This window comes from Sciurus carolinensis, chromosome 3 (genome assembly GCF_902686445.1).
Source record: "Sciurus carolinensis chromosome 3, mSciCar1.2, whole genome shotgun sequence".
Taxonomy (NCBI): domain Eukaryota; kingdom Metazoa; phylum Chordata; class Mammalia; order Rodentia; family Sciuridae; genus Sciurus; species Sciurus carolinensis.
Window position 1 is genome coordinate 37,763,536 of NC_062215.1, and position 18,799 is coordinate 37,782,334.

Genomic DNA, 18,799 nt, shown 5'->3' on the forward strand with positions numbered 1-18,799 from the left:
CTTTTCCTAGCCCAGAGTGTGATGTCACGGCATTTCACAGAAGGCCTCCCTGCACAGGATTATATATCTAGATTTAATATAGCCTAGTTTCTGTCAAATATAGGTTGTGAAAGTTCCTTCTCTCTTTCCATTCCTCCCTCCCTCCAATCCCCCAAAAAAGAAACTCAACAGCAAAATAAGATTAATAGTTTGGGTAGAATAAGGTCAGAAAAAATTTTAAAAGTCTTAATGTCAAATGGCTCTTTGGGAAACTGCAGTTAAGTTAGAATTGTTAAAACCATTAGATGGCCTTTCTTTGCTCATATAGTCAGGCTTTGCAACCCAATGCTCACAGTGGAAAAACTAGCCAAAGTTAAGCAAATCATAAAGCCGAAGGGTCATTGCAGCAACCTTTTATTATAATGCAAGAGGTGTTAAGTTCATTTTTAATCAAATATTCCACAATAACACAAAGACAACAGTATCTTCAGGTATCATTTAGCTTATCAGAAAGTATGAAACATTTAAAAGCTAAAATCACCTGTGTTTTCTATTTAAGTATGATAGACTAATATTAATACAGTATTAGACAGACACTCAAAAGTTTTACATTCAATTGTTGATAAAATATCAATAAATTCTGGAAAACTTATGCCTGAAAGAAGGAAGGAAAGAAGGAAGGAGACTGAGTCCTGTCTAAATATTCCTGTTCAGCTTGGTTCAAATCAGTGCCTAATATTCTAAAAATATTGATCTTTTGAAGGATGAAACTGTAGATTTCCTCAAGTCTTTTAATTTACAGTGAAAATGTTAGCTTTATGTCAATTTTACCACAGAACTTTCTGTGAAGCTGTTTTCAGAACACATTCTATTTCCTTGGAAGTTTCGACTGTTAAGATACCTGCGAACAGTTCTCACCTTAACACCACGCTTAGTCATCATCAGAATGTGTTACACGTTTTCTTGTACAGTTGCCTCTCCTTCATCTACTGCTTTCTATTATTACTTTGTAAGTGCACCCTGAGGCTAAGCAATAAAACTATACAAGGAAGGCAATTAATAATGTAAATTGTTTCTCATTGCGACCACCTTTCTGAGTCATTCTGCCTTCTTTGGCTCACTGCGTTTTCTTTACCATTCCCTTTAAACCACAATGGTTACAACAGTGTTTGGCAGTTTAAAATACACTTTTCTTTCTAAAAGTCAAAAGTTTAATGAAGCATCCTTGCTACATTCAGACCACTTCATAAAAAAGCAATCAAGTTATTTCAACAAAAACCTAGTCCCAAAAACCACTAGCACAAATTCTTGGAATTCAAAGACTATGGAAATAACAAATTCCAGTTTCATTACTTGTAGTGACACCTACAGCCCTTCTCAAACCAGCCCGTTCCTGCTAAACCCAGAAAGAAAAACAAGAAAAACCCGGGTTATTATGTATTCAAATTGGTTTCTCTCTCTCATATATCGGGTCAATTCTGGAGGTTTCCCTTCCTCCAAGTGTCTGGAATTCCTCTTTCCCCCACGTGAGCAAGACCCTAGGGATATGTTCACGCATTACCAAGTGGGAGAGGTGTCTCTAAACCTCAAGTTACGTGAGACAGGCGAGGTTTCAATGGACAAACCGTTGGGGGAATCCCGTTTCCATTTTGCTTGCTGCACGCGTCCAAGTCTCAGAAAACAACGCCGAGTGGGGAAGAAGGATGGTTCTCTCGGCCTCGTCCAGCCTCTACCTGCCACACCCCTGGCCTTGTCCCTCCAGACCCTAACTTGGAAACATACCATCCCTCCACAGCCCCCAGCTACCTGCTGCCACACCCGAGCATTCCGTCAATCCACCACAGCCACCGCGGTGGAGACCCTTTCTCCAACCCTTTCCTCACAACGGTCACACCCGACGGCTTCCTCAACGCTCGCGCTCCTAGGATTTCCTTTTCTCCCTACGTCTCCGACCCAGCCCGGGGTTCCCTTTCTCCCCTCCCCAATCAGGGACACACCCCAAAACCAGCCGCCTTAAACTCACCGGAGGTAAGGGTGGGGGTGGCGGCGGCAGCCGGCGAGCACAGCCCGGGTGGTGTTGTAATGGTTTCCTGCCCGTCACGATTCTTTCTCTAGGTCTAAGCCACTGCGCAAAACCCTATTTGCCAGGGACAAAGATGGTGGGCCGGAACCTTTGACGTCAAAGAACATCGCCGCGTAACGTCATCAGGGTGCGCAGGAGAACCAGAAAGGCGGTACTCTGTAACCTAGGAAACGGGAAAATTTCGCTTGGTCTGGGCAAGGCCTTGCAGTTCAAGGAATGTATCAAACCAACCAACATTCTCTGGATGTTTCCTCGCACAGGAATTTTCTAAAAAACTTAAACACAGAGAAAACACAGATACGGCGAAATATTATTTCTTTTTATAAAAAACGGACAAACCTCTCCAAGGCTCAGGAATGGAAAATGGTGGCACAGCCCTCGAATACATTAGGGTTGTGAGATTTCAAGAAAGTAGTGCGAAAAGAGGTTGAGAAAGCATCAGCTCTGAGTTCGAATTCCTGCCCTGAATTAACAACATCTCCTCAATCTTATTCTTGTCATAGCTTAAATGTTACAAAGTTGATAAAGCCCTAGTGTGTATAGATGACCCGACACAAAGGTGTTTCAGTAACTAAAACCTCGATTCCAGAATCTGAAACTGGAGAACAAGGTTAATGGGGGTAAATTAAACCAGCTGTCCCTGAGGTTTATTTAAAGACGTAAGGGAGGCTGGAGAGCAAGGGATGAATTTTTTTTAACTCACATTTTTGCCCATCCACTGAGTCAAAAAAGTATTTTAAACACTTCATTCTCAGGGAAGTAGGAAGATGTAAAAATTTCACATGACATATTCGTGTGTAAGTATTCCCTACTATTAAAATAGGGGAAATTGGAAACAGATGTAAAAAGACCGAGAGAATGTAAACATTTATGGTATATCAGCTGCATAATGTAGAATATTTTATGATGAGAAAATTCATGATAAAACTTAATTTTTTATATGTGTGTGTATATACACAGAGATTGAAAGAGTGAGTTGTGTGAGGGTGGTGTATAGCTTCTTATTTATAAATAAAGGCTAGAAAGATCACCCACAATGTTAAAAGTGGTGAATTCCTGGGTGGAGTTTTAATTTTCTTCGTAATATTTTCCTGTACTTTTCAAGTGTTCCACAGTGAACATGTATTTATTTCTGTGACTGAAGTTTTTGAATTATTACCTGTAATCCCAGCAACTGAGGAGGCTAAGGCAAGAGAATGGGAAGTTCAAGGCCAACTTCAGCAATTTTAAATTACTTTCAAAATAAACCAACATAGCATCAATCCAAAACCTTTTCAGATCCTCCTACTCTTTTTCAAACTTTTGTGTCTATACATCCCAGGTACAACATTTTTTTTTTTTTTTTTTTTTTTTTTTTTTTTTTTTGGTACTGGGGATTGAACCCAGGAGTGCTCTACCACAGCTACATCCCCAGTACTTTCTATTTTTTGAGACAGGGTCTTCTGAGTTGCCAAGATTGGCCTTAAACTTTAATCTTCCTGCCTCAGTCTCCCAAGTCACTGGGATTACAGGAGTGAACAACCACACCCAGCAGGCCTCCCAGGTACTTCTAGCCATCTTTTTTCTGGCTCCTCTTACTTCACCATTCATTCAACAAATATTTATTGAGGGCTATTATTTGTCAGGAATTGTTCTAGAGACCCAACTATAAATAAAACACGATTCCTATCATAAAGGGTTCACAATCTTATGGGAGACTGCTTAAGAAGCTATTGAAGTGATCCAGCCACAGGATGAGGGTGGCTTAAGCTAATTATAATCAAGTTAATATTTATTGGACATTTATTGTATGTCACTCTGCTAAGTAACTTACATTTATTATATGTTTAATCCTCACAATCTGATAATGATGTAGGTATTATTTCCTTTCCTATTTAACAGATACAGGAAATTTAAGGTTTGAACCCAGAAGTCTGACATTAGAACTAAGAAAAATAGAACAAATGGCACAAGTTTGGGGATAGGTTAAGAGATGATGAATTACTTTTATATATGTTAGATTTGAGTGATGTCCAAAGGGTAGCTGACTATATGTGTGTGAACACAAGGAATGATTTGTAATTGAGCTATATTTGTGAACCATCAGCCTACATATGATAATATAATCTGTGGGAGTGTTCAAGATTACTCATGAAAAATGTGGAGAGAGAGCGAGTTTGTGATAGAAACAGAGAAAATCAGGAATGCAAAAAGACTGACAAGGAGGGAATCATCAGAGATAGAGGGGGAAAGCAGGAAGCTATGATGCTTTAGGATGTTTTTGGAGTTCCATGAAAGTAGAAACTAATCTATTCATTCATATCTCCAAGGCCTACCACACATATCCCCCCAAAACCCAATACATGTTGAATAAATAACTGTATAAATAAGTGATCAACAAAACCAGTTGCTAGGAGGAAAAGGGAAGGCTGAATAGTGTCTGCAGAATTTAGCAAGAGTTGTCTGGTGTCACTGCTGAGCACATCAAGTAAAAATATGAAGGCCAAAGCCATGCTGCAGATGTCTGAGGAAGAATTGGAGGTAAGGAAAAAGAAACAGGAGTTTCAAGGGTGACTGAAAAGAGATACAGGGAGGCATTTGAGAGAGAGAGGTGACAGGGATTTTTTTATTTTTTAAGTTTAATTCTATACTCAATACCTTTTCTCTACACTGTTTAGCAACATGCATATGACTCTAAGATTGCTCTCTAGCCTTGATCTACTCCCCAAACTTCATCACCAAATCAGTAACCACTGATAGATAATTATATATTAATGGTCCATTAAAATTAAGCATATCATATAGGGATAAAGAACATTAGAAAATTCTGGTTCCAGGTACATCATAAAGATGTCACCAAAAAAATAAATTGATTCATATCTTTAAAAAACTTCCAAAGGCTCCTCATTACCTAGCATGCTCAAAACCTATTCTTGCCCCATTTTCCCCATCTGTGTTCTTTGGTTTTCTCATCTATAAACTAAGGAAAATATAAATATCTGATCATAATATTGAACAATGAAATTAATTGTTATAAAGTTCTTATAACTATGCCTGACACATAATATGGACCATGTAAACATTTGCTGTGATTATGATACTTCAGTAAATTGCACTAAATTGCTCAAGCCAGAACCTAGGTGTCATTCCTGATTTTTCTCTCTCCCTCTCGCAACTGCTACATCTAATTCATCTCCAAGTTATCAATTCTATCTTTGAAATATATCTCAAATCCACCCAGTCCCCTCTATTCTACCTCATTGGTCCAAGCCACCATTGCCCTTGCTGGGATTACAAAAAGCTCCTAATTTTCCTGACCATTCTCCAGATAGCAACCAGGTTTTTAACTTTTAGAAAAAACAAACAACAACAACAAAAAACTAACATATGTTCAAAAAGTACACACATTATAAAAGTAAAGCTTGATATATAAAGCAAATATACCCATATAACCATCAGATCATCTTTTTAAAATGTAAATATGGGTTGGGGTGGTGGCTGAGTAGTACAGGGCTTGCCTAGCACATGGGAGGCACTGGGTTCGATGCTCAGCACAACATTAAAAAATAATAAAAAGTTTAATTCCTTTTTTTTTTTAAATGTAAACCTGATCATGCCTCTGGTGTGTAAACCCTTTAATGCATTCCTTTTGAACTTAAGACTAAAATTCAGGATCCGTCCCATGGCCTGTGAATCCCTATGTGGTTTAGCTGTGTCCACCTTTCTAACATTATTTTGTGCCTTTCAGTCACTCATTTCACCTTCTGCTAGCTATATTAGCCCTCAAACATACTATGCACATTCCCATCTTAGGCCCTTAACAAACATTGCTCTTAATGTCTAATAGTCTTTTTCCCAACTTCTCACATGACTAGCTTCTCATAATTTGTCTGTTTAGTAGTTTCAGAAAGGCATTTGGAGTACCCAATCTAAAATGTTCTCCTCTCTCAACATTCACTGCTACCCTAATCCTGGCACTCTTATTCAATTTGTAAATTGTATATTCTCTTTCTCCTACTAGATTGTAAATTTCATGGAGGCAAGTACCATGTCTATTTTTATTACTCCTTTTCACTCCGTTACCTAGGATAATGCCTGGAACATAGTAAGTACTCAGCATTTTTTACCAGGCATGGTGGTATGCCTGTGATCCCAGCGACTCAGGAGCAGGAGGATCTCAAGTTCGAGGTCAGCCTTAGCAAATTATTGATGCCTTAAGTAACTTGTGAGACCCTTTTCCAAAATAAAAAATAAAAGGGTTGGGGATGTGGTTTGATGGTGAAACACCTCTGGGTTCAATCCCCAGTAATCCTCAACTCCCCCCAAAAATACAACTCCTCAGTATTTCTTGATTAAATGCAAATTCGAAAAACAGCAATTAAGACCTTCTTTAATTCACCTAAATCTACTTTTCAACATACCTCCACTATTGCTGTTGCCCTGCAGTTAAACAAATGAAACCATTTCCCCCTTATATACACTCTTCACTTCTCCCTTAACCTGCAAAGGCCTTTACCACTACTCTGACTTGCCCCAAATGTACTCATCTTTTGAGGTCCACCTAATCCACAAAACTTTCAGTAGACATCTGTTATGCCATGGGAGTACAGGAAGTTCCAGGTTATCTTGCTACTTTAAAATGCAACTGGCAGAGAAGCTGAGATTAAACATGAAGTTAGAAACACCGATCTTCCCATTATGTGTTTGCATGGATCAATATACTTGGCTTCTGTTTAAGCTAGTTTGAACTGCCTTTATTTCTCCCAGCTGGTACTGTTGACCTATGTGACTTCTCTTAATGCCTTTTAATATGAAGTACAGTCACTTCTTATTGTACTATACATGATGTAGTACTGTGTGCAAGATATATAATCACCTCTTCCATTGTACTATACATTTGAGGGTGGGATTTTTTAATGAGGTATTTACTTGTTGACTGTTAAGAACTGACTTTCTTTTTAAATAGCTTTTCCTTTTTCTCATGTAATAACTTCATTTTACTTTTGGAGTAACCTCATGGGACGACTCTTCAAGATGTCTTCTGTCTCCTCTGGCTAAGAATGAAATAGTGGAAGGAGAACCCGAACCATTAGAATTTGAATTGTGACAAATATACAGAAACTGAAGTTCATTTATTGCAATAATGTTGCTTGGATGAGACTTTGTTAATTCCTGCCAGAAAAATCCAGTAGGATTGTGCAGTTCCTTTGTGAGCTGGCTTGTTTTGTATCTACTCCACATACTAGAAATTTTTTATTTTAAATTGGTTTGTTTGTTTCTATTGCTTGCAACCAAAGAACTCTAGTTGATACAATGTTAATTTTCCATTTGTTTTACTTAATGTTATTTTTCAACTTTGGTTTTCTTCTTTTTTGGCGGGAGGTGGGGTGGGAGGGTGTCTAACCAGGGATTGAACTCAGGGCATTCGACCACTGAGCCACATTCCCAACCCTATTTTGTATTTTATTTAGAGACAGGGTCTCAATGGGTTGCTTAGTGCCTCACCTTTGCTGAGGCTGGCTTTGAACTTACAATTCTCCTGTCTCAACCTTCTGAACCACGGGGATTACAGGCGCGCGGTCAACTTTGTATTTTTGATGTTCACTTAAGAAAAACTGTGCTGGGGTTGTGGCTCAGTAGTAGAGCACTTGCCTAGCACGTGTGAGGAGGTACTGGGTTCAATACTCAGCACCACATAAAAATAAATAAACCCATATACAACTAAAAATATTTTTAAAAATTATTGAAAGAAAAAAGAAAAAACTTACATAGTACCTATTATGTACAAGATGCTTTATGTAGATACGTTATCTCTAGTCCTTAAAAAAACCTCACATCAACTAGACTTTCTCAATTATTTCAGTAAAAACTATATTTTAGAACCATAATTAAGGGTAACTTTCAAGACTGAAATAAAACTAAACCCAAACCTTGTTTTCTGAGGGTTCTCACTATGCAAACCAATGGTCTACCTCTAGAGCAGTAACACCTTTTCATTACTAGCTATTTAACCCTGATGGGGAAGGGATTATGACAGAGTAGTTGAACTCAGACCTAAGTTCTGAATCAGCGACTCAAAGGGGGCAAAGCGTACACATTTTACATTAGTTTTGTTATACAAAGTGAAAAGCTCCGAGCACCTCCTGTGTCAAAGACGCCTCAGTTCATCCTAGAATTCATCAGGATCCCTCTGCTTTAAGACTGTATTCATACATGCCTAATTTGACACTTCCGACTGGGTACGAAGGCAGGAAACCATTTTCATGGAATATAAAAAATGCCTAGAATTTTAACTGAATGTAATGCCTAGGAGATAGTTAAGATACCAGCTTGGATGAAAAGTAATCGTCTCAAGTTCTGACCAACAAGCAGTGCCTTTCTCATTCCAGTAATCCTTCTTCATAATTGGCGGCAATAAAACTAGGGCTTCTAGCCTTGCGACGTCGCTTCAAATCCTTTCCGGACGGCGGCTGAAGATAAATTAAGCACCAGCCCGCCACATGTGTAAGGAAAGTGTCCTCTCACCTCCGGTCCCCTTTCTCCCTACCCTCCGGGCTCGCTCGCCCCAGGGAAAACAGGCCTCGGCTGCGGGCCCGAACTCCAGCTCCCAGCGCCACACTGTCAGAAAGACCTCCGCAGAGAGGGTCAGAGGGGTGGCTTTGCACCGCGGCAGAGCCTTCTAAGGAAGGAAAAAACAAAAGGCGCAAAATCCATCAGCCAAAACACGCTGCACGTCACCTCCTAAATATGAGCGGGGCGGAAGCGGAAGTGCCAGTGTAGGTCATAGAGTTCCCTTGTTCCGGTTTCAGTGCTGCTGCGTTTAGGGCTGGAGCGCTTCTTCCGCCTGCCGTCCCCGAGGTCCTTGCGGCTTCTATTTCCGGGTACGGCTTCTGTCATAAAGCCGAGACGTCCTTTCAAACGTGGCGTCGTGGGCACTTTGCGCCTCGCCTGGGGTCAGTGAGCAAGGACGAGCGCCGACAGGGGTACTTTATAGCCAAGAGCTTGAGCCGTCCTTGCGTCCCGAGCCCTCGCTGTGGCACTTGTGATCCCTCAGAGCCAGCTGGCTTTTCAGCCCTCACGTTTGAGGGGCGCTGGTTTGCAGCTCCAGGACAGCAGGTCGAGAGGCCAGCGCTCCTTGGCCCATATCTGTCCCCCAGTCTCGCTCTGCCCTGTGGGGTGCAGCATTTGACAAGTCACCCCCTACCTACATATCACTTAACAGCGTGCGGAAGTTAACTTCCTTTTTAACCTCACTTTGAGATCCCTCCACTCTTCCCCTGCAGAGGAGATCTTTTCCCTCTAGTTGAATTTCCCCATAAAACAAGTTTGGAGTTTCGGGTGTCATGCAGAAAGATTACCTTTGAGGCGTAGCACCCATTTGATAAAATTTTTCTTTAAAAGTTCATGCTTACTAGAGAGTTTGTGGGAAGAGTGAAACCCAGTATACACAGGATACTATGGCTGAGCACGGAGCGCACATCACAACTGCTTCTGTGGCGGATGACCAGCCATCCATCTTTGAGGTGGTAGCACAGGACAGTTTAATGACAGCAGTGAGACCTGCTCTGCAGCATGTGGTCAAGGTAAGGTATTCTGAAAGGTTTCAGGGACGATTGGGTAAAAAGCCAGTTTTGACAGTCTAGGTTTTGAAATAAGCAATTTGTTTATAATTCATATCTCATGGCTTAAATTAGTCCATCAGTAAGAAGTCCTGTACTCAATACCTAGCACTTGAGGGATGTTGTTAGACCCCCAAAGAAGTAACTTGTTTAAACCAAATAGAATATAAAGGGGAGGAAGAAATGTAAATACAAGTATAGTAGCTGTGTAATAGAATTTTATTTGATTTCTTTCGCTTCAGGTTCTTGCAGAATCAAATCCTGCCCAATGTGGCTTCCTTTGGAGGTGGTTTGATGAAATCTTTACTCTGCTAGATTTTCTGCTCCAGCAGCATTATTTGTCTAAAACCAGTGCCTCATTTTCTGAGAACTTTTATGGCTTAAAGCGGGTTATAATGGGGGACTCTCCCAGGTTGCAGAGACTGGCCAGTGCTGGCCTCCCCAAGAAACAGCTTTGGAAATCAATTGTGTTCCTGGTTCTTCTTCCCTATCTGAAAGTGAAGCTAGAGAAGCTGGTCTCTAGCCTGAGAGAAGAGGATGAATATTCCATTCATCCTCCTTCTTCCCACTGGAAACGATTTTACAGAGCCTTTTTGGCAGCCTATCCATTTGTTAACATGGCCTGGGAAGGCTGGTTTCTTGTACAACAACTTCGATACATCCTAGGAAAAGCTCAGCACCATTCACCCCTGCTGAAACTGGCTGGAGTTCGGCTAGGTCGGCTGACAATTCAGGATATAAGAGCTCTGGAGCATGGACCAGCTGAACTCAGCACCATGCAGCAACCAGCCAGGAGGTAAGGGCTTAACATTTCCAAAACATCTTTTAACAAATCTAAAATCTTACCCCAATTTTATGAAATTTACCTCCCTCAGTCTACTTTTGTTTTATAAAGTCATAAAAAAGTTATTGTGTCCATAAAACAAGGACTGCCACCTTGGTAACCTTCTCATCATATTAGGTACATTGTAGTCATACTTGCTGTGCCAGGCTAGGTGCTTGCTTTATGTACGCTTTCAAGCCTGATCACAACCCAATGAAGTAAATGCTGTTGCTCCATTGAACAGCTGAGGAAACCAAACCCTAAGTGCCTTGGTGAGGGCTGCACAAGTAGAAGATGGTGGAGTTGAGATTTATAACAGCAATACAAGTCTAAACTATTTTGTACTTCTAGCTAGTGCTTGGGTTCTCCTACAAGTTCCTGTGTGTGTATTCCTAAATACTGCTGAGTTATTTCTGTAAGTGAATTTTTTTTCCTTTTAAAATTTTTTTGTTGTTGTTATAGACGAACACAATACCTTTATTTTATTTATTTTTGTGTGGTACAGAGGATTTAACCCAGTGCCTCACATGTGCTAGGCAAGCGCTCTACCACTGCATGACCACTCCAGCCTGAAATATTTTTTTCTAGATGCACTATCTTCCACAAGAAAGTCTACATAATCAAATTCTCTAATTTTTCTTAAAACCCAAAACTTTAACCTTTTGTTATTGAAAAAAGTTCAGTCCATACTGTGAGTCAGAAAGAGGGAATCATTCAGAATAGATCTGAAAGGAGACAGAATGCAGATCTAGCAACCAGTCCATTCCCAAACCAGTAATTCTGATAAAAAGTGTGGAACTGCATTTATATTTTTGTCATCCTATGATTATATCCAGATAAACAGTTTTTCTCTTTCCTTGTTCTCTTTTCCCAACAGTGTTAGTGAGAAGATAAAGTCAGCTCTGAGGAAAGCTGTGGGGGGTGTTGCCTTATCCCTCTCTACTGGCCTTTCTGTTGGTGTATTCTTCCTGCAGTTCCTTGATTGGTGGTACTCATCTGAAAATCAAGAAACCATCAAATCACTGACTGCCCTGCCCACTCCACCACCACCTGTACACCTAGACTACAACTCTGACTCTCCCCTGTTACCCAAAATGAAGACTGTGTGCCCTTTGTGCCGTAAAACCCGGGTGAACGATACAGTTCTTGCCACCTCTGGTTATGTGTTCTGTTATCGCTGTGTGTTTAATTATGTGAGGAGTCACCAAGCTTGTCCCATCACAGGTTATCCAACAGAAGTACAACATCTAATTAAATTATACTCTCCTGAGAACTAAAGGGATTGGCATCTTATCTCATAACCTAAGTATTGCACTATAAGGCCACAGGGTTGTTTTTCAGCATGGTACATAGAGCACTGATACTTCTCTTCCCCAGTTCATTAACTGTATTAATTTTAAATAACCAAATGGATTTCTTTAAAAAACATACCTACTTGATCTTAACCTTTTAGCCTGCTCTCTAGACCCCTTCTTACAGTTGACCAAGCCAGCTGAAGTAGGAAAATCAAGATTATAGGGAATGGGCTGAAGATGTAGCTCAGTTGATAGAGTGCTTGCCTCCCAAGCACATAGACCCTGGGTTCAATCCCCAGCACCGCCAAAAAAAAAAATTAATAAATAAATAAATTAATTATAGGAGATATCAGGCCCAACATAGAGATGGACAAAAATTAGTACAGAAACTTTTCTCTTTCTTAAAGAATAAGAGGTAGAGAATCACTCATGAAAACCCCAGATTAGGCCTCATAAAATGGGTGGTGAGGGAGAAGTAGGAATTCTTTGGAAAAGGCATTTATCTCCCTGTGAGGTAGAGTTTTAACCAGTTCACAAATGCTCTTTATAGAGCAAAACAACTTGAGCAAAACAATTCCTTCCATATTCTGTGACCCATCTGTTAATTTGCTATAGTGTATCAGCGTTTGAAATTTCCTTTATGAGCCATAAATATCTTTCTTGGGAAACTGGTTGAAGGAAAACAGGCATTTATATAGTTTGAAAATTTCAATGTGAAAGCAAAGCTAACAAGCCATGAAGAGATAATGTAAAATCGTTACCTAACTGTAATGAAAACATCTTTTAATAAGCTCTTGCTATTAATAGTTTGTTCAACTGGTATGAATTTTTCTGGTTATTACTAAAGTTTCTATGAAACATTCAAGTAAATTTTAAGAATAAATGTTTCTGACAAAAAACTATTCCATGCTGTCATGATTATGTGAAAACTTAAAAAAGATTATTCAACATGTTTATAAAATAAAATAAATTTTCATTCAGACCATATTTGGCTTTTTGAGTATTTTGGTATTGATTATTAACATTTTGCTTTTTTTCTGTTTTGTTAATCCAAAAATTAGAACAAATATCATCTGTTCCTACAGACTTATGTGAAATACATTGACTCAGAAATGCTATAGAAACACTTAAGCCTGTATGTGAAAATTTATGCCATTGGATTAGCAGGCTGGTGAAAACATGGGTTTTAAAAAAAAAATCATTAATAGAAGAGGATGGATAAAAGTAATTTAAGTGCCTTTGCTTAGATAGGTGTTTTACTAATCCTTTCCTCATTTTAGCAACTCAAAGTACATTCTCTGATAGCATAAAAATAATACTGCTAAATTTTAAAATGGAATAGCTATCCTATGGATTTCAAAATGTTAAAATTATTATATACCACAAAAAGAGTATAATGGATTTTTAAAAAATTTTGTAAAACCTTAAAGGTTTTACCAAAACAAATACAATAGCTAATTAAAACATTTTTCATACAGTCAATAAGGGAACTGATTCAAATTCAGGATTGAAATGATGCAGTCCTTCATGAAGATTTCAAATCCAGATTTTCCACCTCAACCTAAGAAGAAAAATAAGAAAATATCAGTAATTCAAACGGTTATCAAAGAAACAAACTTAATGATAAAACTAATATCCCAACAGACTAGAACCACAACCAGAATCAGCTCAGAGAGAAGATTAAGGGATCATACCCTGGTCAAAGCCAACACTGAAGCAATGGCAATACCAGGTCAGACTATACTTCACTCATCATTGCATCATTGCATTTAACCTCCTTGAATTACCTAAAAACAGCTGAATGCCCTCTTCACATCCAAGAAAATTTAGGCTTACTTATGAAAAACATAGAAGCTTCCTTTTAGATATTTTTCAATCATGGGTTTTCAAATATTTTCTCTTTACTATGTTTTTCAGTAACTCTGTTATACAAAAATACAAACTTGACCAATTTTTGTTTTTGAGGGCGCTTTTTTATTTTGAAGCAGAGGAAAGTAGAGAAGCATTTACCATTCAGAAACACTTTTTATTTAAAAGAGCCCCAACTTCATGCATGATAAAATCTCAGGGATGTTTGTTAAGAATTTATAGCCAAGTTCTAAAGCAGAAGCTTTAGAAAAGACTTTCTGCTAAATTATAAAGTCTAGTTCATTTAATATAAAATTCAATTTATAATTCTGCTACCAGGAAAGGTAAAAATCACAATGATGGGCATGGTGACACATGCCTGTGGTCCCAGCTACCTGAGAGGCTAAGGCAGGAATTCCAATCACTTGAGGCCAGGAATTAGAGACCAGTCAAGACCCTGTCTCTAAAACACACAAAAATATAGTCACAAAATTTTTATACAAGAATCTTCTAATATTCCAAGTGATACTTTCTGGTTGTATACTATTGCTGAAATGGAAAAGTACCAGCATCACAAAGTTGCTTTCTCCACATATTTAACATCATATTGTCAGTATCTAAATTACAATTCTGGAGTGACCATATAGTTACTTCCTCTGTCTATAAAATGTCAATAGACTGATACTCCATAGTTAAAAACTGAGAGCTTCTGATCTATGTTCGACATTCAGCAACTAAGCTCTATAAGGAGACAGGATCTAACTCGGAGCCTGTTAAACAGGGACTATGCTTCACTCTTTAGCTGTTTGTCCCTTACAAGTGAAACAAGTGTGTTATAAATGGGGTAGGGGGGACTGAGCTTAATTTACATAAATCTACCTAAAATTATGAAATCTGTGAGGAATCCCAAGCTCTCAAACAATGCCTTCCTGATTTTTTAAAAAATATTTTTAAATGTAGATGGGCACGATTACTTTAATTAATCAATTTATTTTATGTGGTGCTGAGGATTGAACCCAGTACTTCACACGTGCTAGGCAAGCGCTCTAACACGGAGCTACAACCCCAGTCCATGACGGCCTGATTTTGTTCCTTCTACTAGACCAGACTGACTCCAGTTTTTCTCCCATCCAACACACACACACACTCACTAACCTTAAAATATGGAGATGTGAGTATTCCATTACTCACAAGCATTCAGTTGCTCTCCATGGTCCAGGAAATAAAATCCAAACTGCTATGCTGGCATTCACGATGTTTCAAAGCTGACCCATGCATGAAGCCCTGAGTTCAATCCCCAGCACCAAAACCAAAACAAAACAGACCCAGATTTATTTTTAATACCATAACCCTAACTTGTACTTTACAGTCTACCCAACCCATATTGTTCTTAAATCCTTAAATCTGCTATTTGACTTTGTACTTTCCATCCAGAAATTTATTTCCCTTAGTAGAAATCCTTTCCATATTTAAATCCCACCTCTCCATTTTGTGATCCTCTAAAATGACACCTTCTGCATAAAGCCATCTGTCCAAAAGCAAGTATCTGTCCTTCTTCTGAATTATAGATGCATGTGAGTACCTATTTTGTGGAACCTATCTCACTTTGTGTTTTAAGATCCAGATAGACATCCTAACATGGAATTCAAGTTTTGCTCCAGTCATACACAGCAGGTACATTTTCCTAACTTCTCTGCCTCTGTATATACTCTGCTACACTGGGTGCCTTCCCCTATTCCTTCCAATGGGGAGAACCCCTACTTTCAATTTTAGGATTACTCAAATGTCACCTTTTCTATTTCCTTCGTCATCCCTTCCTCCGACTCCCACAGCGCTTTCTTCCACCACAGCACGCATCACCTGCTAATTATTCACCTGTTCACATTTTCTGCCATGTCTCCCACCAGTCCTATCATGAATTCCTAAAGAATCAGGCCTGTTTTCCGTAAATGGTACTTGGAGTTCAGTAAATGAGCGTTTAATTCACAGCCTAAACTTCTGGATTAAAAAAGCAGTAGCACAATTTATAAAGAGGGCTTACCTCCAACATGAGATGTGGGTAAGGACCACACCTCAAGCATCTCCAAGCCCTAGTTCCCCACACCCTCTAGCTCGCGGCGCTCTGCACTCCGCAGGGCAACCAGGTTTACACGCAGTAGATTCTCAAATAAAACAAAGTTAAGGTCCAAGCCCCGCCAACTTGAAGAAAACTGAAGCTGTCCTTGGGGGTTAACAGAAGTAAGGCTTGAACCAAACGCCCAGGCAGGAATCCCCAACCCGCCTTCCGAACCTAAACCCCCTACGGCCTAAAGTCTCAGCAGGCACATCCCCGCCTGAGGAGAATGATGGCAACCAAGCCCCAAACTCTCCATCCTCTACCATGGCTGCTTCCCGCGTCCTCTTCTCTCCGCCTCGCTTCTGGGCCGGCATCCCACAGTCCCTGGCCCCTGGTCAGACAACCAATCCAGAGACTACTACAGGTCACGTGAGCGATCATAAGGCGGGGCTAGCATGAAGAGCAGCCAATCGGAGGCCGAGGCAGGCAGGGTGGCGGAAGTGCCTTTTCTGTCCCCTTTCTACGTAGCCGCTGTTCTCCCAGCAATTTTTACCCAGCATACAATTCCCTGCAATCGGATATCGGGGCCACTGTTAGGCAGAATAATTTTTGCCTGACCTTGGCGTTTCACAATGGGGAAAGAGCCTCCTGCGAGGTTGTTAGTGTATGTGTGCCTTAGGCTTGCAGGAAAAACCATTGATTTAGATATTGATCCCACACTCCAGTAATTATTGTGCTTGCCTCAGGTTCCCGCCTGAGACTAGGAATTGCAGTGACCCAAAAGATGAAGGTGCCCCTCTCTGTCCAGGCAGAACTCATTGGATGGCCGGGCTTTTGGGCACTTCTAAAAGAAAAGGAAAAAGGTGCCGCAAGAGAAGTGCAGCTATAACTGGTCGCGGTGGCGCAGGCCTGTAATCCCAGCAGCTCAGGTGGCTGAGGCAGGAGGATTGTGAGTTCAAAGCCAGCCTCAGCAAACCGGGGCACTAAGCAGCTCAGTGAGACCCCGTCTCTAAATAAATACAAAATAGGGCTGGGGATGTGGCTCAGTGGTTAAGTGCCCCTGGGTTCAATCCCCAGTACCCACCTTCCTCAAAAGTGCAGCTAAATACAAAAGTCGTAGGAAGGCAAGCGGAAAAGACTTGCCTGGGAGAGGTGGCATTTCTTCTGGGTCTTAAAGGATGGACAAGATTTGAGAGTTAGGAGATTCTGGGAGAAAGAACAATTTAAACTCCGAATTTCTCAAAATTCTATAAGTTAAACCGGGTGTGGTGGCACATGCCTGTAATCCCAGCAACCTGGGAGGCTGAGGCAGGAGGATCACAAGTTCAAAGCCAGTCTCAGCAATTACGTGAGACCCTAAGCAACTTAGTGAGATCTTGTCTCAAAATAAAAATGACTGAAGATGTGACTCAGTGGTTAAAAAACAAAACAAAACAAACAAAAAAAAAAACACTGGGTTCAATTCCAGGCACCCAAAAAATAAATAAATAAAATTCTATGAGTTAGAAACACCTATCAGTCATACAGATATCCTCCAAAGTAAAAAGAAAACAGAAAAAAAAAAAAAAATGTATGGCACCCAACCCAGAGTTGTCCAATCATATTCTGGGGTTCTGTCCAATCATGCATATTTTTAAAAAGAACTCCAGGGGTGATTCTGAGTCACACCAAATTTAAGGACCAGTGTTAGTATTAAAGAAAAATGGTAGAAGAAAACACAGCTAAGACTTTGCTAAGGATATTAGCTGGTTGGTTGTGTAGTTCATACTATTGTGGAAAAAGTAGGAGAATTGAAGATTTCAGAGGCCAAGGAGTTGGGTGATCAGAATTGTACTTAAGGAAACTCAGTTTACAACTGGGTTTAGATTAAAGGGGAGCAAAGAAACTTTGGATGGGGTAGAGGAAAATGGGGAGAGAGGGACAAAAAGAGAGTAGAATGAAATAGACAGTATTACCCTATGTATATGTATGATAACATGAATGGTGTGAATCTACATTGTGTACAACCACAGAAATGAAAAGTTGTACCCCATTTATGTACAATGAATCAAAATGCAGTCTGTAAAAATAAAAAAGATTTTAATTTAAAAAAAAAGGTGAGGGGAGCAAAGAGTGAAAGCAGGGGAAGACATCTCAAGGTGAAAGTAAGAAGAGCCTCAATGAGACTAGCAGTTGAAATGGAGAGGTGGCAAAGAAAAGACAGATGTGGATTGTGATGAGTGTCAGACAGTGATGGGCAAAAGGATATTAAGAAATAAAAGGGAAGCTGGGTGCAGTGGTGGTGTGTGTCTGAGATCCCAGACACTCAGGAGGCTCAGGTGCCAGAATCAGGAGTTTGAGGCCAGCCTAGGCAACACAGTGGGACCCTGTCTTAAAAACAAAACAAAATAGGGGCTGGATGTAGCTCAGTGGGAGAGCACTTGCCTAGCATGCATTAGGCCTTGTGTTCAATCGCCAACGCTGGGGTGGGGGAAAGGAAGAAGAGAGAGAGAGAAAGGAAGAGAGGAAGGAAGGAAGAAAGAAAGAAAGAAAAGAGGACATTCAGAACCTCCCTTGTACTTTTTTCCTCTATATTTGTTTCTCAGCCTAGTGCTTCCTTCCTTACAGGTTCCAGTTCACACATGTCATTTGGGAGATCTTTTCTGATTCTCACATTTATTGTCATAGTTATTGTCACTTCTCAGGATACCCAGTGTACACTGTTTATACATTGCTAGTTCTAGAGTGACTCTAGAATGCATTGGTCATGCACATGGGATTATATGGACAAGTAACTTAAACTAGGTACTTCAGTTTTCTTATCTATAAAAAGAATAAGAGGGTGATAACAACGTCCGCTTCACAGAGGTGTCATAAGATGAATACATATAATGCCTAGTACATAGAGTTCTCAGTTGATGTTATTTACTATTATGAGTTGTTTAATACATATTTTCCCTCTTTAGATTGTGAATAGGAGGTGTGTCTTATACCTCCAGCTATCAGTAAGGCTATGGGGCAGAATGATAATAGATGGGCTTTGGATTTAGATAGATTAGTGTTCAAATCCCAGTTCTGTTACTTACTAGATGAGTAACGTTGAGCTTTATTTATCTTGCTAAACTATTTTGTCATTTG

General features: G+C 39.9%; 2 protein-coding genes, 1 long non-coding RNA gene and 1 other non-coding gene across 8 annotated transcripts in view; 1 reads left to right on the forward strand and 3 right to left on the reverse strand.

The window, feature by feature from the left end:
- The window catches only part of Ap2b1 (adaptor related protein complex 2 subunit beta 1), a 111,930-nt gene extending 103,194 nt beyond the window's left edge, over positions 1 to 8,736 (reverse strand). The window contains exons 1-2 of one of the 3 annotated variants that reach the window (XM_047542753.1): positions 8,567 to 8,736; positions 2,003 to 2,225 (exon numbers count right to left, since the gene is read on the reverse strand). The gene's annotated coding sequence lies outside the window, so the exon portion shown is untranslated. Of the gene's footprint in view, positions 1 to 1,785; positions 1,838 to 2,002; positions 2,226 to 8,566 lie in introns of those variants that run through there. The other 2 variants (XM_047542755.1, XM_047542754.1) reach the window with 2 other exon arrangements.
- Positions 8,737 to 8,906: 170 nt separating this feature from the next.
- Pex12 (peroxisomal biogenesis factor 12) lies at positions 8,907 to 12,155 on the forward strand. 3 transcript variants are annotated; one of them, XM_047542758.1, is made up of 4 exons: positions 8,907 to 8,922; positions 9,443 to 9,624; positions 9,903 to 10,456; positions 11,361 to 12,155. In XM_047542758.1, exons 2-4 carry the CDS (start codon positions 9,499 to 9,501, stop codon positions 11,758 to 11,760), a joined length of 1,080 nt encoding a protein of 359 aa, XP_047398714.1. In that variant the 5' UTR covers positions 8,907 to 8,922; positions 9,443 to 9,498; the 3' UTR covers positions 11,761 to 12,155. The 3 variants fall into 3 exon arrangements, with proteins under 3 accessions (XP_047398714.1, XP_047398712.1, XP_047398713.1); XM_047542756.1 differs by lacking the exon at positions 8,907 to 8,922 and adding an exon at positions 8,949 to 8,994; XM_047542757.1 differs by lacking the exon at positions 8,907 to 8,922 and adding an exon at positions 9,006 to 9,024.
- A 755-nt stretch (positions 12,156 to 12,910) lies between these two features.
- Positions 12,911 to 16,053, reverse strand: LOC124978864 (uncharacterized). The gene is made up of 3 exons (XR_007107566.1): positions 15,668 to 16,053; positions 14,782 to 14,910; positions 12,911 to 13,339 (listed from the first exon to the last, which is right to left on the reverse strand). It is a non-coding gene; the product is annotated as an uncharacterized LOC124978864 (long non-coding RNA).
- LOC124981539 (Z30 small nucleolar RNA) lies at positions 13,443 to 13,539 on the reverse strand. The gene has a single exon (XR_007108049.1). It is a non-coding gene; the product is annotated as a Z30 small nucleolar RNA (small nucleolar RNA).
- Positions 16,054 to 18,799: the final 2,746 nt, after the last annotated feature.